Raw genomic sequence first — 24,282 nt, 5'->3', positions numbered from 1 at the left:
GAGAATTCCGTGTTCGCAGCCAGCCTCAACAATTTAGTGAGGCCCTCCGCAACTTAGTGAGACCTTGTTTCCAAATAAAAAATAAATTAAGGCTGGAGGTGTAGCTCAGAGATAGAATGCCCCTGAGTTCAATCCCCAGTACCACAATAAAAATAAAAAATGCTTTTTGTTATAGCTAAGGTACATTCGCTGCTGTGACAGATAAGACCTGAATTCTCAATGACTTAATAAAAGTGTGGTTCTTGTTAGTGTTACAGTTTATATGATGTGACTTTAACATATTGATACATAGTAAACTATCCCAAATCATAGTGTCTTAAAACAACAAATAGCTATGGTCTCCTGGTTTCTGTGGGTGGGGAGGCCAGGCTGTCATAGCCAGGTGCTTCTGCGTCAGGTGTCTCATAAGGGCTGCTACCACAGTGCTGGCCAGGCCCGTGGTCCCCTTGGGGCTCGCCTGGGAGGAGACCACTGTCAGGACCACTCACAGGCAGACAGTTTCTTGCCACACAGGACTCCCTTCAGGGCTCCTCACAACAGGCTGCCTCCCTCCCAGTAAAGGCTCTCCGTGCAGAGAGAGGGAGTATCTGAGATGGAAGCCAACCACAGCCTCTGTAACCTAGACTCAGAAGTGCCATCCCACCGTACCTACCATAGTTTGTTCCTTAGAAGTGGGCCAGTAAGTCCATCCCACGCTCCAGAGGAAGGCATGCCTGCCCGGAGATCCCGAGGGCGGTGCCAGAGGTGCCTCCCACATAGACACTTCTTCAATGGGGCTGCACCTCTGAGGGGCCTGGGCAGCTCGGGTTCGGGATGGATTCCCGTAGGAAAACTTTTCAGTGACTTCTGTTAGGATCTTCTTGGACTGGAGCCATTCTATGATAAGTTTTTTATTTAGGCTGTGTTAAGTCTGTGCAGACGTACAGTCCTGTGTCTGCCGTAGGACTGGCTTGTGGTTCAGATTAACGGGGGGCGGGGGGGGGTAGCTGAATGCAGTGGTATGAGGCTGAGACAGGAGGATCACAGGTTTGAGGCCAGCCTCGGCAACCTAGGCTGGCCCTCAGCCACTTAGCGAGACTGTGTTTCAGAACCCAAAATAAAAAGGGCTGGAGGTGTAGCTCAGGGGTAGAATGCCCAAAGGCTCAGTCCCCAATACCCAAACCAAAAAAGCAGATTATTGGGGGAGTTGTCTCATCAACCGCTGCCCCCATCCAGTGCCTGAACCACAGACTGTCTCCCTTCTATCAGCCTGTGCTGAGGATTGCTTTTTTGCTTTTTTTTTTGGTCTACATTTTTGTTAAAGATTTCCTCTTTCCAAGCTTTATGAAGTTTCTCATTTGGGTTTCATCTGGGCCCAGAGCCTCACTCCTGCACCCGAGTGGGTGTTTAAACCCCAGCGTTTCGTTGGCTGAGACCAGCAGCGCCGGCCCCCTCGCCTCTCTGGGCCGTCTGCATCACTGACTCACACGGCTCCTATTCTGATTTCCAGTCTCCGCTTTGCTTATGTCCCCTGGGGACTTAGCTGGCTTCCTTGTGAGCTCAGCTATGCATATAAAACAACGTTTGTTATGTTCTCCCAGTATTGTGGAGTGGCTTGAAATGGGAGGTTTCTCCAAAGGTTATCTCAACTAATGACTTATGTAAAGTGTACAGGATGTTGCCTGGCCCCCAGCTGGACCCACCGCTCTGGCATGGACGGTTTTCAATGAGATTCAGACCCAGTATTTTTCCTCTTGGTATCCATCCCGTGCGCTGGAAATGCCTGCCGATGCTGAGTCTGGTTTGGAGAAAAGCTAAGGGTCTCGTTTCCCAAGAGGATCCCTCCCCCCCTTCATGGTACTGGGGATTGAACCCAGTGGCATTCTATTTTTGAGCTCCACGGCCCTTCCTCTTTTTTATCTTTTCTATTTCAAAACAGAAGGTCTTAGTATGTGGCTGAGGCTAGCCTCGAACCTGTGATCCTCCCGTCTCAGCCTGCCAAGTACTGGGATTGCGGGCATTTGCCACCATACCCGGCTTCCAGAAGATCTTTTGACTTTGACTCTTCTGTGAGTGGGGGTGGGGAAACAGGAAGTCCTGCAGGGCTAATAGGAGTAGTCACAGGACAGGGTTCCCATTTCATGACAGTGATATAATATGGTGCCAGAGCACCCCAGTACAGTCTTCCTCTGAGAATCTATGTTTCCTTGCATCCTGGCCCTTTGTTGGAGCCCCAGAATCTCCTCTTGGCCAGTTAAGCTGGGAGGCGTGTGGCCCCACTTGCACCATCTCTGCCTTGGATATAGTTGGTCGTGGACATAGCCTCTGGGTGGGGTTTCAAAAGAACCTCTGAGATAGAGACAGCTTATTCTGAGTGGTATTGTCACTGTGATTTAAGAATCCCTTGCTGCTGGGCGCGGCGGCACACGTCTGTAATCCAAGGACTTGGGAGGCTGGAACGGGAGGATCGCAGATTTGCGGCCAGCCTCAGCAATCGAGCGAGATCCTTAGTGACTTGGTGAGGCACTGTTTCCAAACTAAGAATCAAGTAGGGCAGGAGGTGTAGCTCTGGTTTAAGGCCCCTGGATTTAATCCCCAGTGCCACGAAACAAAACAAAATAGCAAAGAGAATCTCTTGCTACTGATAGTAGCAGCTAATGTTTATTGAGCGTTTACTGCGTGCCAGATGCGGCTGGTGGTTTACACCTACAAGAAGGCCGGGGGTTAAATGCAGAGCAAGTTCCTATAGCCCTGACGCCCAGGCTGCTCAGCATCAGCCTGTTCTCGGCGAGGGTCCAGTCAGAGCTCACGTGGGCTCCAGGAGGGGCCCTCGGGCTTGGACTGACTCTCGCTGAGAGCACCTTGATCTAGCCCAGAAATAGCAGGAGTGAGTTCAGCTGCTGAGCTTTAGGAAGCATCCGGGCTACTGCTGTCCTCGGTGTCCCCAGACGGGAGACATCTGAACTTCCTCCGGATCTTGGATGGATTGTCCCATCTCCTGTGATTTCTGAGCCTCCGCCGTGAAGTTGCTTTAGAAAAAGCTGCAGCAAGAAATCTGGACAGTCCCTTTTCATTACTGGGCCTACATGTGTCTGCAGATTTGTTTCTGAGCTTCCAAGCAGCCATAGCAGAGAGAGGCCCAGAGAAGGGCCGAGTTAACGCGGGTTTAACAAGCTCCCCGGGAGATTCCGGTGCCTTCTGGGGGAGCCAGTAAATACGGCCTTTTATTTCAGTTTTATCACTTACCAGCTGGGCGCCCTCGCCCTCGGAAGGTTCGCCTGCCCCTCTGAGTCTTCGTTTTCCCATGGCTAGACTGGGATGGAGACACCAGCTCTCTCTGAGGCAGGACGAAGTGCACTGGAGGCTATGGAAGCGCTGAGCCGCGCCAGGTGTTACACCCGGGCCAAGCCAGCCCTTTGAGCCTCTGGTGACTTCACATAAATACGATGCCGTGAGTGTTTCCTGGGAAATGTCACAAGATCCAGCCTTGGGATACATGCCGTCACGTTTACCACAGGATGTTATGGGGAACCGTCTGAGCCTCCATCCAGGGCCTCTGTGTACTCATCACAGGGTGTCAGTGTCTAGCGCACTGGAGACCTAAGGGTAAAGCCGATGCACGGGACACAGGGGAGGCAGGTTTCATGTATATTGCATGTTTTATTGAAAGAGCAATCAGACTTTTATAGAGAAAGCTTCTATGGGATCCATAGACAAATGAACTATTTTAGACACTATAAGGTTATCTTAAAGCAACAATTGCTGTGTGTGAGTAAAGCCAAAGGACGAGTCTTAAAGCAACTTTTTGTGTTATAATTAGAAGCAAAGAACATTTGTGACTGCTCATAACATCTCAAGCTGTTTATCATACCAATAAGTATTTTGAGCTATATCTCTGTTGGGAAGGGCCGGAGCTGCTTCCGACCTTGAAGGCAACTCGGCAAGGCTCCTAGCTCACTGATTAGAGGAAGTGTGCTCGCCCCAGCCTGGCATTCCAAGCTGCTTCTCAGGAGCACAAGTTGCTTCGCTAACCCTTCAAGCAGGAGCCTGCATCTCAGTACTCTCACTACAGGGGACTTCTCAGTGACAGAACAAGTGTAATTCTCATAAGCACCTAGCCTGCGTCTACCAGGTGCACCCTGAGATCTTCCCTGAGGACCACCTATGTGCCTAAATAGTCCTCTGAAAATGGTGCCATTGTTACTCCCATTCGACAGGTGAGCAAAGCGAGGTCCCAAAACATGAGCTGTCTGGAGCAACACTGCTAGGAAGGGACAGAGTCAGCTCTGGGATGTAGGTGCGGCTCACTGCCTTGCCCCCACGTGCCCAAGCGCGTGCGCACGCGCACCTCCTCGGGGTCAAGTGTGTGCCCGTCCTGAGCGATGCCCAGGACCTTGTCCCCTGCGTCCTGGGGTAGAGCTCTCCCCCCAGCACTGCCTTTTCCTATCTTTATTTTAGTTCTTGCCATGACCTTTGTAGTATACTCAGTCTTTGGGTGTGGTGTGCAGCATGGGTCCAGGAACAAAAACTGTTTTTTTTCTTCCTCGTTTTAATTTTTTAACTTTTTCTCTCTCTCTCTCTCTCTCTCTCTCTGTGTGTGTGTGTGTGTGTGTGTGTGTATGTGTGTGTGTGTGTGTGTGTGTGTGTGTGTGTGTTAGTTACTGGGGATTGAACCCAGGGGCATTCTACCTCTGAGCTATACCCTCAGCTCTGTTTTTTACTTTTGAAACAGGGTTTCCCAAGGTTGACAAGAGTCTCACTACTTGCTGAGGCTGTCCTTGAACCTGCGGTCCTCCTGTCTCAGCCTCCCAAGTACTGGGATTACAAGCATGTGCCACCATGCCCGGCCCTTTTAATTTTTAAAATACTTTTATTGGTGCATTGTAAATATACATCATAGGGAGATTCAAAGTGATACAGACATGCATGCACACAGCCCTTGGTGCGTGCTCCAGACCCCTCCTCTCTCTTCCTCCCTGTGCATGTTAGCAGTATCTTTGGTGGTGATACCACATGGATGGATGTAACCTTATTTGGACTGTTCCCTTCCCTCAAACCTTGTCTTTTTTTTTAATTTTATTTTTAACACCACTGATTCTGCACCACAAAGTAAAAACAAACAAAAAACAACAAACCAAAACCCAAACAAGAATTCCATCCAGCAGTGGCTGAGCTCTCCTTAGAGGTGAGGGCAGGACAGAAACTAGTGGGCTGAAATGGGGAAAGGCTCAGTGATGACCACCCTCCCCCATTTTAGCCTGCCGCTTGCTACATATCTGCGGAGGTTGCTTTCAGTCAAGTGTGTGATGTAGTAGGAAATACGTGATAAAAGGTATCCTCCCTGCCTTCCCCAGGCTGGCATAGGTTAGGAAGGGGGATTCCAGCCATGGGCCTTGCTCAGGTCAAATGAGAAATAGCTGAGGGGCCAGGGAGAGAGGGAACTCCAGCGGCCTGGAGCCTGGGGTACAGTCAGACACCAGAGAGGCCCGAGAGAAGGCCAGGGAGGGGTGTTTGTTTGTTTGTTTGTTTGTTTTTGGTACTGGGGATGAAACCCAGGAGCTACACCCTCAGCCCTATTTTTTATTCTTTTATTTTGAAACAGGCTCTCAATGAGTTGCAAAGGGCCTCACTAAGTAGCTGAGGCTGTCCGTGAACCAGGATCCTCCTGTCTCAGCCTCCCAAATGCTGGGATTACAAGCGTGCCCCACCACGCCCGGTTTAGGAGAGGTGTTTAGAGGAGAGACAGCCCGGAGTTGGCCCAAGGCGGGCCTGGGGAGCAGCACCTGGCTGAGGTGCCCTCCGCCGTGGCGGGTTTCTTGGAACCCAAAGGCAGAAGCGGCCTCAGAGGCGCAGCCAGTGCAGACTTAGGGTATGCGAAGGCAAAGCGCCAGTCCCCGCTCCTGGGTAACTGACCTGCCCGCCCTGTCCCCAGCTCAGCGACGAGCTGAACCAGCAGCTGGAGGCCGTGTGCGGGTCTGTGTTTGGCGAGCTCGAGTCCCAGGCCGTGGACGCCCTGGACCTGCCGGGCTGTTTCCGCATGCGGAGCCACAGCTACCTCCGGGCCATCCAGGCCGGCTGCTCTCAAGACGACGACTGCCTACCCCTCCTTGCTGCCCCTGCCTCTGTCTCAGGGAGGCCCGGCTCCTGTAAGTACGCCCGCCCTGCTCCTAGCCCGGCTCTCGGCCGGCTGTGGGATGGTGGGCAGGTCACGCCCCTCTCTGGGCGGGATGAGGAGAGCCCTCCTCGATCCCCTAGGCAGCAGCACAGGCTGCTGCGTCCTCCCGGGCGGGCCAGGTGGGGGCATGGATTCTTGCGGGTTGCGTTTCTCAAGTTTCTCATCCGTGACCCCTGCTTCCACTCTCCGCAGCCTTCAACTTCAGAAAGGCCCCGCCCCCCATCCCAACGGGAAGCCAGGCCCCGCCCCGCATCTCCATCACCGCCCAGAGCAGCACCGACTCCGCTCATGAGAGCTTCACGGCAGCCGAGGGCCCGGCGCGGCGCTGCAGCTCCGCCGACGGGCTGGATGGCCCCGCCATGGGCGCGCGCACCCTGGAGCTGGCGCCGGTGCCACCCCGGGCCAGCCCCAAGCCCCCCACACTCATCATCAAGACCATCCCTGGCAGGGAGGAGCTGCGGAGCCTGGCGCGGCAGCGCAAGTGGAGGCCGTCCATTGGGGTTCAGGTATGGAAAGAGGATGTATGGTCCAGAGCTCAGGCTCTGGACAGCTGTGGTTGGGTTGAGAAAACCCAAGGGACCTTCTGCATACATGGATGTTGGCACCGGAGCTGCAAGTAGACCCTGTGCCTGGGCATCACTGACACGGCCCCAGCCGCCCACATCCCCTCCCTCGACCCTCTCCAGGTACCGCCATCCCTGCCGGCCATGCAGAGCCGTGCCCAATGGTCGCCACCTGATCGATACCTCTATGCGCTCGGCTCTTTCTGGGAGGTTATCGTTGCAGGATTTGCCAGCTGGTCTGGGGCTCAGCCACTGCTGTCCACTCTCCCTGGGAAGGGCCCCTGCCCCCTGGCCAACCCTAGCCGCTGACTGTCACACCCTGCCACAGGTGGAGACGATCTCAGACTCAGACACCGAGAATAGGAGCCGAAGAGAGTTCCACTCCATCGGCGTGCAGGTGGAAGAGGACAAGAGGTAGGCCTCCGTGGTGACATCTCAGTCTGCGCTGGGGGAGAGAGGCTGGTCAAGTCGGTCCCTGCCCATGATGCTCTTCCCGGAGGCAAGACCACGCCTCCTTATGGCGGTGGAGTCAGAGCAGATACCGCGCCACTGTCACCAGGGTAGTCCCCAAGTCCAAAGCCAGTTCTGCTTGTGCTCCGGCCTCTCTCAGGGGCTCCGAGGAGACGGGAGATACACAGTGGCGGGTGGGAATGGGAGGTGGGGAAGCGTGACGGGCCCTGAGCAGGCCCCTACAATTTTCCTTTCCTGGGGATAAGAGGGCTCCATCAGGTCCTCCTTTCATGCTGTGGTGTACAAGTAGGTGAGCTCAAAAAGAAACAAATAAACAGAAAGATTGCCGCTCTCAGCCCTGGGTAGATATAACACTCCCCCTCACTTGGCTCCAACAGGCATTTACCCAGTAGGGGGTACCTGTTACATGCCTGGGTCTGTGGTGTTCTGGAGACAGCGGAATCACCAGCAGCCACTATTCTGGCATTAGGTGGCCTCAGAAACATTGCTGCCTTAATTTCCAACTGAAGGATTAGCATTATGAGCTCTGGAAGGCGTCCTCCCTCTGGTTGGGTGCCTCCGAGAGGTACTTCCCTAATAGCCAGTGGCCCGCTCGTCCTCTGGACAGCAGTGCTGCCAGGCCTGTGGCCCTGAGCATGGCGCCTGGCTGCGAGGGGTTTGTGGTGATGTGACGGACCATTGTGGAGTCAGTTCCTCCCACAGCTCTTCCCAGCTGCCATCGTTAGGCGTTCCAGGCTTCCCCACGGTTCCCCCATCTCTTCCTGGGAGCCCCTGGGGCTGTCCTGGGTGTCTGTCTGATGAAGTCTCCTTGGAGTCCCCACGGGATTTGCTATTGGGCTCCATCCTCGGCTGGCCCCTGAAATTCCCCGTGCTCCATCAGGGGTGGCAAGAAGCTGCCTTTGCTGCCCCACCACACCTAACAATGCTGTCCTCCAAACTCATAATATGCTGGGAAGATTACAGAAAAGCAGCATTTTATGACAAACTCACTGTACAAACCTGAGTTCTTGAGAGAAGGATTAGGAGTTGCAGACAGATGCAGCTCTGTGCGCTGAATTCCACGCCCCTGGCTGACTCCTGTGCCACTTGTCGGCAATATACCAAGGCACGGGTCCCCACTGACTCCCTCGGGGGCTTGTTGTCCTCTCTTACAAGTAAATCCCTGGGGCTCTGGAGGGGGGTCCCCTTCCATTCCTCGCAACAAGCCTGAATTCTGGGAGGAATATGGCAGGCATTCTAGCTGAGCAAATCCTGCTGTTCATTTAGTGATTCATTCAACAAATACTTTGGAAACATTTGTTATATGACAGCTCCTGTGCGCTGTGTTGAGTACTAGAGAAACCACCAAAGACACGAATCTTGACCTCAGAAAAGTCTAGAGGGGAATTGGGGCAATCAAGAAATAACCCATAGGCTGTGGTGGCCCCTGCCTATAATCCCAGTACTTGGGAGGCTGAGACAGGAGGGTTGCAGGGTCGAGGCCAGCCTCAGCAACTTGTTGAGGCCCTCAGCAACTTAGGGAGACTCTGTTTAAAAATAAAATAGGCCGGGCGTGGTGGCGCAAGTTTGTATTCCCCGCGCTTGGAAGGCGGAAACAGGAGGATTGCTCAGCCAGCCTCGCTGGCTTAAGAGACCCTGTTTCCAAATAAAAATATAAAATAGGTCTGGGAGTGTAGGCCAGAGGTAGAAGGGTTTCCAGGAACCCCAGTACCACCAAAATAAATACATACATACATACATACATACATACATACATACGATGATAAAATAGGACTGGGGGTGTAGCTCAGAGGTAGAATGCCGCTGCATTCAATCCCCAGTACCACACACACAGACACTCACACAATAATGCATGAATAAGAATAAGATTATGCATTGTGGTATAGTATGTAATGGGAGATTACTATAAAACAGGTGATAAGAGAGAAGGGACCTTCTTTACATTAAGCGGATGACATTTGGGCTGAGGCTTAAGAACACTGGTGAGCGGGTGAGGGTGGGGGTGGGACGGGTCCAGGGGAAGGAGTGGCATAGGTGGAGGCCCTGGGGCAAGAGTCTGACCTGCCTGCCTCAGGGACGGAGAGGAGGTTCCTGCCACTGCCCTGGAGTGTGGTGGGGGAGCGGAAAGGGAGAATTAGAGCGGTCCAGGGGCCAGGTCATGCAGAGCAGGGCCATGAAAAAGAATTGGAATCTAATTATAAGTAATGAGTAGCTATTAAAAGGTTAAAGAGAGACGGTGACATGCTCTAATTTATGTTTACAAAAGAACACTCGCTGCTGAATGGAGAATAAATTTAGGGGAAAGTAATTGTGGAAATGAGGAGGCCTAAAAAGGATGACTTCTCATGGTCCAGAAGAAAGGTGATGGTGTTTTGCACTATGTAGGGTAGCTATTATGATTAGGGTCTTTTTTTCCCCCTGTTGTATTTTATAATTGGGCACTGTTAGTGCATGGGGACACTATTAAGTTTTGTTTATTGATTTTTGTATTCAGAAACCTTGCTGTTCTGTCCTGTCAGTTCTCAGGTTATCTGAAAAATTATGATTGGTTTCCTATATAGTCAGTTATTTTTCTGCAAATGAGGCTACTTATAAGTCTGCATTTTAAATTTATTTTTGTGTGTGTGGGGGTAATTGGGGATGAAACCCAGGGACATTCTACCTTTGAGCTATACCCCCAGCCTGATTTTATTCTTTTATTTTGAAACAGGATCTCACTGAGTTGCAGAGGGCCTCACAGGTTGCCAAGGCTGGCTTTGAACCTGAGATCCTCCTGTCTCAGCCTCACAAGTACTGGCATTACAAGCATGCACCATCACACCCCGCTTTATTTTTCTTAAAATAATACATTAATAGGATTTTCAGCTTAGTAGTAGCATACTTGTTAGGTAGATATGCTTCTCAAGATGACCTGGCTATACATTTTGATGGGTACCATTCTGTGAGATTAAGAAATTCTCCTCTATTCCTACTTGACTAAGATATTATTATTATTATTATTATTATTATTATTATTATTATTATTATTATTTTGTACTGGGGAATTGAACCTAGAGGCATTCTGCTTCCAAGCTTCACCCCCAGCCTGATTTTATTTTTTATTTTGAAATAGGGCCTCACTAAGTTTCTGGGGCAATCTGTAAACCTCTGATCCTCCTATCTCAGCCTCCCAAGTACTGAGATTACAGGTGTGCACCACCATCCCCAGCTCCTTTTTATTTTATTTTTTATTTTTTGGTACTGGGGATTGAACCCAGAGATAGTCTACCTCTGAGCTACACCCCAGTCCTATTTTATTTCTTATTTGCAAACAAGGTCTCACTAGGTTGCTGAGAGCCTCACTAAGTTGTAAAGGTTGGCTTCAAACCTGTGATTGTCATGTCTCGGCCTCCCAATAATTGGGATTACAAGCATGCACCACCATGCCCAGCTTCTTTTTATTTTTTGGTAGAAAATACAGCCTCCTGGGAGGCTGAGACAGGAGGATCGCGGTTCACAGACAGCCTCAGCTACTTAGTGAGGCCCTTTGCAACCCAGTGAGGCCCTGTTTCAAAATAAAAGAATAAAAAATAGGGATGGAGTATAGCTCGGTGGTAGAATTCCCCTGGGTTCCATCCTCAGTACCACAAGATAAATAAATAGAAAATATAAGCAGAATTTTATTGAATGCTTTCTCAGAGTCTACTTAGATGATCTTAAATTTTCTCCTTCCATATGGAATGTGGTGCATTACTTGACTAATTTTTCTACATTGCCCCAATTTTTTCATTTCTGAATAAACTCTGTATGCTCCTATTGTCAGTCTGGAAAAAAATCTGGCTATTGCTGAGACTCAGGAGTGCCCTAAACAAGTGTCTGTCTCTCACACTTACAAAAAGCCTCCTGGATATAGGAGATGCGGAGTCAGGACCCCGGCTCCTTCTCTCTTGCCCTTCTCCCACCGTTGGTGTTAGCTCACATCTAGGGAGCTGCGGTTCAAGCTCTGCCTGTCCTGCCTGTATTCTGAGCAGTGGGAGTGAGCAAGGAGGAAGAGGGACGCCGTCCTCCTTTTCAAACGACTTCCTGAAAGTTATACAGCACTTTCACCTACATTGCTTTGGCTGGAACCACATTACACGGTGGCCCTGGCCCGTTGCGTGGGAGGCTGTGGGGGGACAGTCTTTTATCTAGGAAGTGATACGCAAGGTACCCGGTGCACAGCTAAAAAGTAAGAGTTCTTAGGGGCTAATCATAAGGACAAGAATGGTTATATGGAGCTCCAGCAGTTTTTATCACAGTCTTGCTACGTTATTTTTACATACCCTGTTATATTTCTGAATAGTTATTACTTTAAGATTTTCATATCTATGTTCATAAGTGATATTGGCCTGAAATTTTATTTTAATGGTTGTTACTCAGTTCAGGTATTAAGGTTATGCTAGACTCCTGAAATGGATTTGGTAGCTTTCTCTGTGTTTCTGTTCTTTGGAACAATTTGTGTAAAGCAGGAACGATCTATTCCCTAAGGTTTGGGAAATGTTGACTGTAAAGTGAGCTAGGCCTGCTGGCTTTTGGGGATAGGAGAAGCTTTTAAAATTATAGCTTCAGTTTCTCTACTGGTTATTGATCTATTTTTTTCCTTGAACCAATTTAGGTGATTTTTATTTTTCTTAACAATGGACCATTTATAAAAACTGATAGTTTTCTATAATTTTGGGGATAAAATATTCTTTCTCATAGTACTGTAATTTTGTAAGTGTTCATAGTTTCTTTAGGTTATCTCTCTCTTCACTCCTAATAGCATGTATTTATGCTTGACCTCTCTTGATTGACCCTGCAATATTTTAATTCTTAAAGATATTTCCTACATTGTATTTAATAGCCTTAAAAGACTAGCTTTTGGTCTTGGTGAGCAGTCTTTCATATTCCCTGTTTCTTTTTGCTTTGGTCGTGTCCTCTTGTTTTTTCGTTCGTGTTGTCTTTTTTTTCCCCAGCCTTTTAAACACTAACTTTCAAAATTTTGTATTTTCTAACATGTGCTTTAAGGACTATCGGTTCTCTTCTAACTGTACTGCTTTAGCTGCATCTTTGTTTCGAGATTTAGTATTTTTCATTGCCTGGTTCTAAATTGTTTGTAACTTTCATTATAATTTCCTTTTTAACCTGTAAATCATTTAGAGGAAATTTGACGTTGTTGTGATTCCAAATGTATTTTTGGAGGTGGGGGCTGCCTTTCCATGATTGATTTCTGAATTTGCCACATGTCATCATAGTATGTGTTCTGTCTGATAATGATTCCTTAGAATGTCTTGAGGCATGCTTCATCATATAAATATACATATAGAGTATGGGTCATGTAGATGGTCTAACTCATAAATTATATCTTTCAAATGTTTGTCTTTCATTTTATTGGTGTGTTTGATCTACTAGTTCTGAGAGAGGTGTGTTAAAATGTCTTACTAATCGGGCGTGGTGGCTCATGCTCCTAGTACTTGGGAGGCTGACACAGAAGGATCGAGGTTTGTAGCCAGCCTCTATAACTTTGTGAGGCTCTCTACAACATAGTGAGTCCCCGTTTTCAAATAAAAAATGAAATAGGGCTGAGGGTATAGTTCAGAAGTAGAATGCCTCTGGTTTAACCCCCAGTACCTGTCCATACACACACACACACACACACACACACACACACACACACAGTCTTGCCATTTTTGTAGACATTTCAGTAATTAATTTTTACTTGAGTTGAGAGTATACTATTTATAAGTATTCAAACTTATGATTATTTTATCTTTTCAGTGGGCTGACTCTTTTTTTGTGTGTATGTGGTAGAGAGGATTGAACTAAGGGATAATCTACCTCTGAGCTAAATACACCCCCAGCCCTTTATACTTTTTGTGTTTGAAACAGGATCGCACTAGGTTGATAAGAACCTTGATACATTGCTGAGGCTGGCCTTGAACCTGTGATGCTCCTGTCTCAGTCTCCCAAGTACTGGGATCACAGGCGTGCCCTAGCACACCTGCTTGGATTGGCTCTTAATACCATAAAATGGGATGCTTTTCATACTTGCTATGAAAACTTTTACCTTCAATTTTTTTTTCTTCTCTGATTTTTATTGCTGTGGCTGTTTTCTTTTGGTTAATTTTCCAATACATTTCCCCCCACCTCTTTATTTTCAACCTTCCTGGATCCTTATGCTTTTTTCTTTTCAGTACTGGGGATGGAACCCAGGGGCATCCTACCTCTGAGCTACACCCCCAGCCCTATTTTTTTAGTCTTTTTATTTTTGAAACAGGGTCTCATTGAGTTGCGAAGTGCCTCGCTAAGTAGTTGAGGTTGTCCATGAATGGCAATCCTCTGAATGCTGGTATTACAAGTGTGCACCACCATACCCGCCTTATCCTTGTTTTAGATATATGGCTTATTATAAACAATATATAGTCAGAGTCGAGCAGACATATTCAATCCATTTACACTTTATTTTGGAATACTGGGATGGAACATAGGGGCATTCTACCTCCAAGCTACACCCCTAGTCCTATTTTTTATTCTTTATTTAGAAACAGGGTCTCATTGAATTGCAAAGGGCCTCACTAAATAGCAGCTGAGGCTGTCCACGAACGTGATCCTCCTGTCTCAGCCTCACAAATGCTGGGATTACAAGTGTGTGCCACCACGCCCGGCTCCATTTACACATTGTGATTACTAATGTATTTGGACTTACATCTACATTTCTAAAAGAATTTTAATATTTAACATGCCTTTTCCTTGCTTTTCTCCTCTTCAATCCTTCTATCTTTCGTTGAATGGATCAAGTTTATTTGTGTGTGGGGGGGCATGGAACCGAGTGGCCTTCTACCTCTGGGCTATACTCCCAGACTTATTTTATATTTTATTTGGAAACAGGGTCTCACTAAGTAACTGAGGCTGGCTTCGAACCTGCACAATCCTCCTGTCTCAGTTTCCCAAGTACTGGGATTACAAGTGTGCGTCACCACACCTGGCAAGTTTATTTCTTTTTTTCCCTCCACTGGTTTGGAAGTTTATACTTTTTGGTGGCCTTTGAAAATTTGACAGATATGCTTAATTTCATATTTTTCTAGTAATGTCTAAAATTAATCAGTCTTTTTGTCCCTTTTGGGCACAAAACAAGAGCCTTGGAGCACTTTAATTTCCCCCATAACTCCTTCCTCAACCTTCTGTATTATGTTTATGTAGGTTTCTTATTCTCTCTCTTTAAAAGGCTCTGCTATCTGGGCGTGGTGGCGCAGGCTTGTAATCCCAGCATTTGGGAGGTTGAGACAGGAGGATCAAGGTTCATGGACAGCCTCGCTACTTAGTAAGGCCCTTTGCAACTCAGTGAGACCCTCTTACAAAATAAAGAATAAAAATAGGCTTAGGGGTGTAGCTCAGAGGTAGAATGCCCCTGGATTCCATCCCCAGTTCCGGAAAAAAAAAAAAAAAAAAAAAAAAGAGGCTCTGCTAAGTCGGTTATTTTTTTTTAATTTATTTTTTATTGGTGCAATGTATTCATACATCATAGTGGTATAAAGAAAATACTTTTGTAGACATACATGCACATCTCGCCCAGTTAGCCCCTACCACGATCCCCACCCCATTCCCTCCCCATCCCTCCTTCCCACGCTTGGCTTACTGGTTGACATCTAGTTAAGTCGGTTATTTTATCTTTTATTGCTTAATAGTGTAGATTTACAAATGTGTTTGGACAGTTTGCGAATTTGCGTGCTCGTGCCTGCTTGTTACTGCCCACTCCTTCCTCATGGGCTCCATTTCCATCACTCCAAGACACTGCTTAGGCTGGGGACCAGTTTTAAAGTTAAATCTCAGTCTGAGGTTTTTGTGATTTCCTGGTAGTATGCATTTGAACCCTGCGCCCAACACAGAGCAGCAGCCTAATGATCTGACTTCCCAGCCACATTCCTGAATCACGGGCATGAGTGTTTCTGGTCCAGGTTTGTAAGCAAAGCAGACCTTCCTGGCTGCCAGCCTCACTGTGACGCACAGGGTGGGGGTCTCTTCCCTTCCTCGCTCCGCAGGCCCTCCCGCCTCTAGCATATGTCTGTCCTGCGACTCCTGCAGCTCCTTTGGCTCACACGCCCTTTCACTACTCAGGTTTTGAATTTCCTTTTTGCTTTGGGCACCTGAAGATGTCGCTTTACTATTTTTAGGCTTGGCACTGTAACAAAAACACCTTTTGGATTTGATTTGATCCAGCATTTCTCTGCGTTGGGGCCTGGGTGGAAGCATCCAACGTGGGTTCAGTCCAGTATAGTGATGGGGTGTCTTGATGGGCTGATAGCAGCAAAACAGGGAGAAGTGGATGGGTGCAAGAAACGGCGAGTGAAAGACGGGCGGGCAGAGGCAAGCAGGGACCTCCATCTTCCTTGTTCTTGAGGAAGTGCTACGTGAGGTCTTGGTGGGGCGGGCTCAGGAGGGTTGTGGTGTTGGAAGAGCACCTAAAGGACCGAATTGCCTGGGACAGGTGATCACACTGAGAATTCAGAGGCAGTGACAGGTGGGGAAAGGGAGAATCTGGCCCATCTCTCTGGCCAGGCTCCCTTACTTGTCTGCCGAAGGCATCCGTGGCTATACACCTGCACGGACCTTGCTGTTCCTTCTGTCCCTGGCACTTTAAGTCTGACTCATCACACACCAGGCCCCAACTGGTACATAAAAGCCAGCCATGAATTCCAGCAGCCTTGCTAGGTGGACACTGAGGACAGGCCCCACCCACTGCCACCTGTTTTCTTGGACTCTTGTCTTCTTTATTCCTGTCTTGAGCACCTGTACTTTGTTTTTTGTTTGTTTGTTTGTTTGTTTTGCATTGGGGATTGAACCCAGGGGCATTCTGCTTCTGAGCTATACCCCTATCCATTTTTATTTTTTGGTTTTGAAACAGTTTCTCTTTAAGCTGCTGAGAATCTCACTAAGTGGCTGAGGCTGACCTGGGACCTGTGATCTCCCTGTCTCAGCCTCCCAAGTACTGGGATTATAGGCATGCTCCACTGTACCTGGCTTCAATCTTCTTTACCTTTAATTCCAGGTCTAGCAAAAACAAAATCAAAACCAAGCCATCACCACCATCCAAACAAATAAACAGCAGGATGCCCAGTTAAGCTTAATTATCAGGTTATCAGATATACTTTTATATAAATATGTGCCATGCAATATTTGGTAAATACCAATACTAAAAAACAAAATGTTATTTAACTGAAATTTAAATTTTTTTTGTGTGGTGCCAGGGATGGAACCCAGGGGCATTCTACCTCCGAGCTACACCTCCAGCTCTATTCTTTAGTCTTTTTATTTTTTGAAACAGGGTCTCACAGAGTTGTAAAGGGTTTCGCTAAGTAGCTGAGGCTGTCTGCGAACCATGATCCTCTGGTCTCCACTCCTGAATGCTGGAATTACAAGTGTGGGCCACTACGCCTGGCCTTGAAATTTAAATTTAATTGGAGCTGGGCATGGTGGCCCACGCTTGTAGTCCCAGTACTTGGGAGGCTGAAACAGGAGGATCACAGGTTCACAACCAGCCTCAGCCACTTAGCGAGGCCCTCTACAACTCAGTAAGACCCTGCTTCAAAATAAAGAATGAAAACTAAAGCTAGGGATGTAGCTTGGAGGTAGAATGCCCCTAAATTCAACCCCTAGCACCAATAAATAAATAAATAAATAAAGTAATTAAATTAGGATTACAGGGGTTTTTTGGTGTGTGTGTGTGTGTGTGTGTGTGTGTGTGTGTGTGTGTGTTTGCAGTACTGGGGATTGAACCCAAGGGCATTCTACTGCTGAGCTATACACCCAGCCCTATTTTTTATTCTTTATTTTGAAACAGAGCCTCACTAAGTTGCAGAGTGCCTCACTAAGTAGCTGAGGCTGGTTTTGAATCTGTAATTCTCCTATTTGAGTCTCCCAAGTACTGGGATTATAAGCGTGGGCAACCACGCCAGGCACAACCCTCCCTGTAACCACTCTGACCCACCTGGGGCCACCTGGGGAACGTAGGCAGGCCTGTCCAGCCTTTCCTCAGCATCATGGTTATTTCTGACTTTAGGACCTTGGGAAGGGCCTGTGTTGGAAGTAAAAGCCCCTCGAGCCCTGGGAAGGAATCCTCTACCCCAAGAGGTTATTTTCCAAGACCAACCCTGGAAAACCAAGGAAGAGCTCCCTGCCCACCAGTCCTGGTACAGACATTGCCTTCCTTCCTCACCCCACATCCAGGCCGGTTCCAATGGATCTGCATGACTCCAACTGAATCTGCCAACTGGCCCCACCTTGGCCTGGCTGTCACAGACCCCAGGCTGGGGTAGTGGACTCCAGGATCCCAGCTTGATTGTTTTAGCAGAATCCTTAGAGAGGAACTGACGGGTCCAGCCTGTCAGCGGTGGGGCTGAGCAGGAAAATGAGTGCCGATGGCCCCAAACAGAAGCACATGGAGCCGGGAGTCGAGTCAAGCAGGATCTCGTTTATTTTTTCAGGCAACCCAGTTTAAAGCAAAAAACCGCAAGGGGGATTTCCAACAGGAAACTATTCTAACCTATCAAGCTAAAGGTCACTCTTGCATGCACAAAGCACATAACTTGTAGCCAATCATTATCCAATGCACGAGGGGTTCACGAGCATAGAAGCATTATTTGAGCCAATAAGGCTCAACATTACCAAATTGGGCTAGCGGGGGGAGGGGAGTAGTTACGCCTTTCATATCCGCTCGGCGCTACAAGTAGCCGATTCATCGGAAGTTTTGTCAGGCGATTGAGCAGACCCCAACAAGGAACCATGCCTGTACCTGGCTGGAGTGTTCCTGTCACTCCTCCCCCCATCCCTGCTAGCCTGCTGTCAAATACTCCTTGCAAAACAAAACCTCTTGAGTTTTCTGGGTTGGAGCGTTCCTTGGACACTGTGTCTCTCGGGTTGATCCTGTTTCTTCCCAGAGGCTTTTGTGTTATCCCCTGGAGGATCACAAAATGTCTGCCTGAAGTCACCAGAAACACAACCTCCAGAATCACCAGGAAAGCAGTCATTGTCAGTTGGATGAACTGGAGGGGAGGAGGCCTCTGCAGCCTGGTTAAAAGGCTAGGGGAGAGAATGGTGAATGCATTGTTGCGTGTTTGTAATAATTCCCAGCTACAGCCAGTTTCTATCCTGTGCTGACAGCTGTGGGTAGAGACCACAGAAAATACTGCCAACTTCCCAATTAAACAGGGGCGTAAGCCCTGGACCTCACTACCTTGAAAATTCAGCTGTTATAGTTGGATTACGTTCAGCTGTGAGTTACAACTCCCCTTTTTCTCCCCCAAATCAGAAGCTTAAATATGATTGAAATTTTATTCTTTCTTGATTAGAAGAAGTCCGAAGGCTGGTAGGTGTTTCACGCTGCCGGGGCCCAGACTCTTTCTTATTGCTGCTTTGCTCTTGATAATTGTCTGCTATCTCGTGTTCCAGGACTGCTGCTTGAGGTCCAGCCATCATGTCTACCTCTGGTATCAGGGAACAGGAAGGGACAGAGAAGGGTATATCCCTCCTTTTAATAACACTTTTTCTTTTCTTTTCCCCCCTCCTCATCCCTCCCTTCCTCTGTTCTCCCTCCTTCCTTCCTTCCTTGTTTCGTCCTTGGGATTCAGCTCAGGGCCTTGGGCATGCTAGGTATGTGCTGCAACACTGAGCTACACTCCCAGCCCAATACTTTCCTTTTAAGAACACTTTCTGGAAGTTGCACATACATCACTTCTGCTTATATCCCATAAGCTAGAACTTAGCCATGCGGCTGTATCTAGTTATAAGGGAGATTGAGAAAAGAATCTATCCAAAGCAACCACGTGTCCAGCTTAAAATTATGGGATTCTGTTACGAAGGAAGAAAGAGAGAATGGATGTTGGGAGATAATTAGTGGTCTCTACCATCCTTCCTCCCAGCCAACCAACCAATCAGCCACCCAGCCAACATTTATGTTTGAGGAACTGCCCTATTTAGTGCGAGTACAGATATGCAAATAGCTCCCTACAATACAATGTGATGCTGAGTATAAAAGAGGTTTTGTTCAGAGTGCTGTGGGAGAACAGATGGAAGTGATCAACAGCAATCAGAATAATTAATAACCACACCACCCTAGCTGGCTTCTCCGTGCTCCATTCGGACCATTGTGTTTATCCAGCGGCTCCCTTTCTTTGCGGCGAAAGCCACAAACTTCGCCACTTCTCTATAATCGCCAGCACAATGGGCAGGCAGGTGCTGTCCTAAGTCCTGTACATAAATTATCTCATCACAATCAAGCCGAGCTGGTACAGTCATCCTTTCCCCTTGCAGATGAGAAACCAGACACAAGCCAAAGAGCTGGGGTTCAGTCCCAGGCTGTCTGGCTCCACAGTACCTGGGCTCAACTTCCTCCTGCTGCCTTCCCTACAGCTGCTCATTCTTGTTCCTTCCCTGCCCTGTCTCTGGCAGAGAGACGCCCCCGGCCACTTCATTGTGACGCTGGAAGTCATTTGGTGGGGCCTGGCTCTTCTTCCAGACCAGCCCCTGACTTGCCCGCATCTCCTCCTCCACCTCCTCCACCAGCCCTGTCTGGGGGGGCAGGCACCTGATTAGATTCCGAATTAGATCTGCGCTCTTCCCAGGGGTCTAGGGAGGCAGTAGAGTGCGGTGGCTCAAGAGGTGCCCTCTGCTGGCGGTGATCGCACATGCCTGTAATCCCAGTACTTGGAAAACTGAGACCGGAGTACTGCAAATTTGAGGCCAGCCTCAGCAATTTTGCAAGACCTTCAGCAATTTAGCAAGACCTTATTTGAAATAAAAAATAAAAATAAAAAAGGACTAGGGGTGTCGCCCAGAGGTAGAATGCCCCTGGGCTTAATCCTTAGTAACCCCCCCCCCAAAAAAAAGAGGTGGCTTCTGCACTAATTTGACAACCGTCTCATCTTAGGAAGCCACTTAATCCAAGAGTCACTTTCCTTACCTGTAAGTAGGGATGATGATACCAACACCCTTATCGTTGGACTGGTTTTGCAGAGGAGCAGGTTTATTCATGGGAAGTGTTTAACTTAGCACACACTAAGTGTTCAGAGGATGTTCATATTTCTTATCCCCCTATATCTGGTTCCTTGGACTACCGCCTCGCTCTTCAGTCGGTTTCTCTTTACAAGTTGTATTAGTTTCTGGTTCTCGCCATAACGGATCACCACAAACGTGGTGGCACGCACTTGCCTCTTGCATTTCTGGAGGTCAGCAGTCTGTAGTGGGTGTCACTGGGCTCACGTCAAGGTGCTGGCAGAGCGTCCCTCTGGAGGCTCGGGGAAGAGCGTGTCACCGTTTCCAGTTTGCAGAGGCTGTCTGCATTCCTTGGCTGGGGGCCGCCTCTGGTTTCCAGGCCAGCCTCTCCAGGTCGAGTCCTCCAGCTGCAGCCTTCCAACCCTGATTCCAGCCCTCCCGCTCTGGCTCCCTCTGACTCAGCTCTCCTGCCTCCTCCCGCGCTGATAAGGACCCAGGTGTGATGGCGCAGGCGGGTAATCCCAGGCTGAGACGGGAGAATCACAGGTTTGAGATCAGCCTCAGCAACTTGGCAAGGCCCTCAGCAACTTAGTGAAACTCTGTTTCAAAATAAAAAGGGCTGGGGATATAGCTCTAAGGAGAATGTCCCTGGGTGGAATATCTCCAGTAATAACCACAAAAAATGACCCCTGTGATTAAATTGCACACACCTGGATAATCCATGCTATTTGACTCAGCTGACCTAACTCAGTCACACTGCCAAGTCCCTTTTGCCGTGGAAGAGAACATATCCCCAGGTTCTAGGGTCTAGGATGTGGGCCTCTTGGGGTGCCATTATCCTGCCTACCCCTCAGGTTCTTTCCCCTCTGGGATAAAACAAATGAAACACCCCTCCATCACCACTACCTCCCCATGCTTCCTCACCTCCACCAGCTGTCCCCGCTCCCCAGCAGCCACTGTTGGCTGTGTCTGCTCCCACTGCTCTCTCTGGTCACCGCAGGCTCCAGGAGTGCCAAAGCCATAGACGCTTTTCTTTTCTTTTCCTCTTTCTTTCTTTCTTTCTTTCTTTCTTTCTTTCTCTTTTTCTTTCTTTCTTTCTTTTTTGGTACTGGGGATTGAACCTGGGGGTTCTGTATCTCTGAGTTGCACCCCAGCTTTATTTATTTATTTACTTAGAAACAGGGTCTTTCCGAGTTGCTGAGGGCCTCACTCAGTTGCTGAGACTGGCAGTGACCCAAGCGTGCCCCACTGAGCCCGGCCATCTTTCATTCTTAACCAGCTGTGTTCCTGTTGGCTTCCCCTTCCTTCTTGAGACCTCTCTCCCCCTCCTGCCTTCCGGTCATTCTCCTGAGGTTTTCTTCCTTCTTCCCCTGGGCTCCTTCCTCACTTCTGTGGGCCACTCTGACTCTGCCCATCTGTGAACTGTCCGGGTTCCCCAGGGCTTTGTTTTTGTTTTTGTTTTGTGTGTGTGTGTGTGTGTGAAGATTTAAAGAAGTTTATTAAAAAGATAGAAATACAGAAGATAGTTACAGCCCCATGCCAGAATGGCACGGGGGTGGGGGGGTCTGAGCCAATTCACCACCCCCTCCCCAGGGCTTTGGATCTTTGATTCTTTGCTCTTTTCTTGCTAGTTTGAAATGCCACTTGTGCAAGGATGACTGGCTCCTGAGCGCGGTGTGTACAGTTCTGGCCTTGGCTGGGAGCATCGGTGAGGAGTGTGCTTCTGCTAATCCCATAAGCTCCTCACTTCTTCCGTCTCCTTGAAGTGCGCACGGTGAGAGAGCTCACCAGGCAGTGAAGGGCCGGGAAGCCCTGGCACTGGGTGCAGCTGTTGCAGGCTGGGCCGCTGCTTCCATCTCGATGGAGCGGGATCCTCTCCGGATGTCTCAGGACAGGCGTGAAAGGCAGCCGACGCAGTGGTGCCAGAGGACGGATCCATGTTTAGTGGGGGTGACGGGGCGGGGGGCAGGCAGGGATGGCGGCTCCTTAGGAATGTCTTTAGTGGGGACAGAGCTTATCCCCACCTCTGTGGATTGCAATTCCTGGAGCCCTGAAAGAACCACAAGCTAACTGGAGCTCAAAGGCACAAAAATATTGATAGGGAGCCAGTGCACCTGACAGTACAGTTAGACATGTAAGCCAGGAACAAGTTAACCAAATAGTGGAGCTGCAGCCAGGAGTGGTGGCACACGCTTGTAATCCCAGCGCTTGGGAGGCTGAGACAGGAGGACCACAGGTTCATGGTCAGCCTCAGCTACTTAGTGAGGCCCCCCACAACTTGGTGAGACCCTGTTTCAAAATAAAGAATAGAAAATAGGGCTGAGAGTGTAGCTCAGAGGTAGAATGTCCCTTGGTTCGGTATCCAGTAACTAACACACACACACACACACACACACACACACACACACACACACACACACACACACACAGAGTGGGGCTGCTCCGAATGCAAGAAAATCGCCGGAGGAGGATATGGAACTGAAGAGTGGTCTTGAAGGAGTCAGGAGATTTGCAGAGGAGGGAGATGGACTTGAGGACTTGAGTGAGAAATGGACAGGGAGGAGGAGGAGGGAGAGGAAGAATGCCAGATCAGGTGGGGGCATCAGCATGTTGGAGTCATGTATCACCCATGGGGGAGACGAGGCTGAAGATGAGTACCGCTTCCAGAGTTCAAGAGCCTCGGGTAAGTGTTAGCACAGGACAGTCGAACTTTATCTTGTTGGAATTGGCAAAGTATAGAAAGTTTTTTTTTTTTTCCTTCCAATACTGAGGATTGACCCCAGGGCCTCATGCATACTAGACAAGGGCTGTATCAATGAGGTTTTTTTTTTAATTTTTGAGATTTAATCCGGGGCCTTGCATATGCTAGGCAAACGTTCTACCACTGAACTACATCTCCAGCCTGTATGGAAAGTTTTGAGCAGGGAAATGACTTGGCAGAGCTCAGCTTTAGGAAAACTACTCCACTTTGGGGTATATTGGGGAGGAACTGTTGTGCCCTAGATCTTAAAATATGCAAGGCATAATTTTAAAGGAAATACCTTGGCAATTACTGGTTTATTCCTATAATTTTATATGCATATGTATATGTTTTTAGATATATGTGTATGTGTCTGTATTTATATATAGCATATAATCCTGTGTATCATTGGTGTTGTCTACACTCACACACAGTAGATGGACACATAGCGACAGAGCCAGCATTAGAACTCAGGTCTGCTTCCTAAGCCCGAGATCTTCCTCCACACTATTCTGAGCAGATGCAGAGGCCAGTCCCACAGTCATGAAGTAGTGATGCCAGTCTTGACCAGGGCAAACGCCAAGGAGAAGACCATGTGGGAGGCAGTGAAGACACATTCTCCCTCCTCCTTTCTCTCTGGGTGGGGGTGGAGACATAGGGCTTGTGGAGACTGCACATGAGTGCATCTCTCTTTCCTGGGTCCTGCAGCATCCTTCTGGGCCTGGTTTCTATGGAAACAGGCTCCCAGCAGGCAGCCTGCCAGCTGGAGGGAAGCAGACAGGAAGGCAAGGAGAAAAGGCCTGGGCAGCACCGAGGAAGGCTGAAGTTGCGGGGGCTGGGAGAGGCTCCTGGGAAGCTGGGTGGCCCTGGAGCTTCCCAGTGAGCCCCTCTCTTCTGACCCTTTGGGGGTGGAGAGAACTCAGGACCCATGGACCTTCCTTGTGAGCTCCTTGAATTACCAGACCTTGAATTCTGTTATCCTCCACCCCCACCCCATCTTCTGACTCTCACTTCTTAAAGTGTCGTCCAGCCCCAACCTCATGCATCTTGGGGGGAAGGCACTGAATTCTTTCTAGAGAAGAGCCCCTACCCTGAACTCAAAGGGGGAGAAATGAACAAGGCCAATTGACTTTCTGTTTTTGCATAGGATTTGCATATTATTAACTAAAAGACAAGAAATTTCCAGGCCCTGTGTCATTCCTGCCAACAACTTAATTCAGCTCCACTGGCACCGGCATTCTGTGTCTGGGCAGACTGTGGGCTGAGCTGTCAGGGTCCCTAGAGGAGAAGTCCTCCCAGCTGCGGGCATCTCCTCTCCTGATGTTCTAGCAGCTGAACCCGCAGGCAGCCCTGGGTCCAGATCCTGTCTC

At 48.7% G+C, this 24,282-nt stretch overlaps 1 protein-coding gene across 2 annotated transcripts in view; it reads left to right on the top strand.

The window, feature by feature from the left end:
• DLGAP3 (DLG associated protein 3) overlaps nucleotides 1-24,282 on the top strand; it is a gene marked incomplete at both ends in the record, with an annotated part of 45,413 nt that overhangs the window by 17,395 nt on the left and 3,736 nt on the right. For both annotated transcript variants that reach the window (XM_080690811.1, XM_080690810.1), the window contains 3 exons: nucleotides 5,912-6,125; nucleotides 6,347-6,660; nucleotides 7,046-7,131. In XM_080690811.1, the coding sequence (XP_080546937.1) occupies nucleotides 5,912-6,125; nucleotides 6,347-6,660; nucleotides 7,046-7,131 (614 nt within the window). The remainder of the gene's footprint in view (nucleotides 1-5,911; nucleotides 6,126-6,346; nucleotides 6,661-7,045; nucleotides 7,132-24,282) is intronic.

Source organism: Muscardinus avellanarius (assembly GCF_963383645.1).
Source record: "Muscardinus avellanarius genome assembly, chromosome: 3".
NCBI lineage: Eukaryota > Metazoa > Chordata > Mammalia > Rodentia > Gliridae > Muscardinus > Muscardinus avellanarius.
This window is presented reverse-complemented; position numbering and strand designations above follow the sequence as displayed.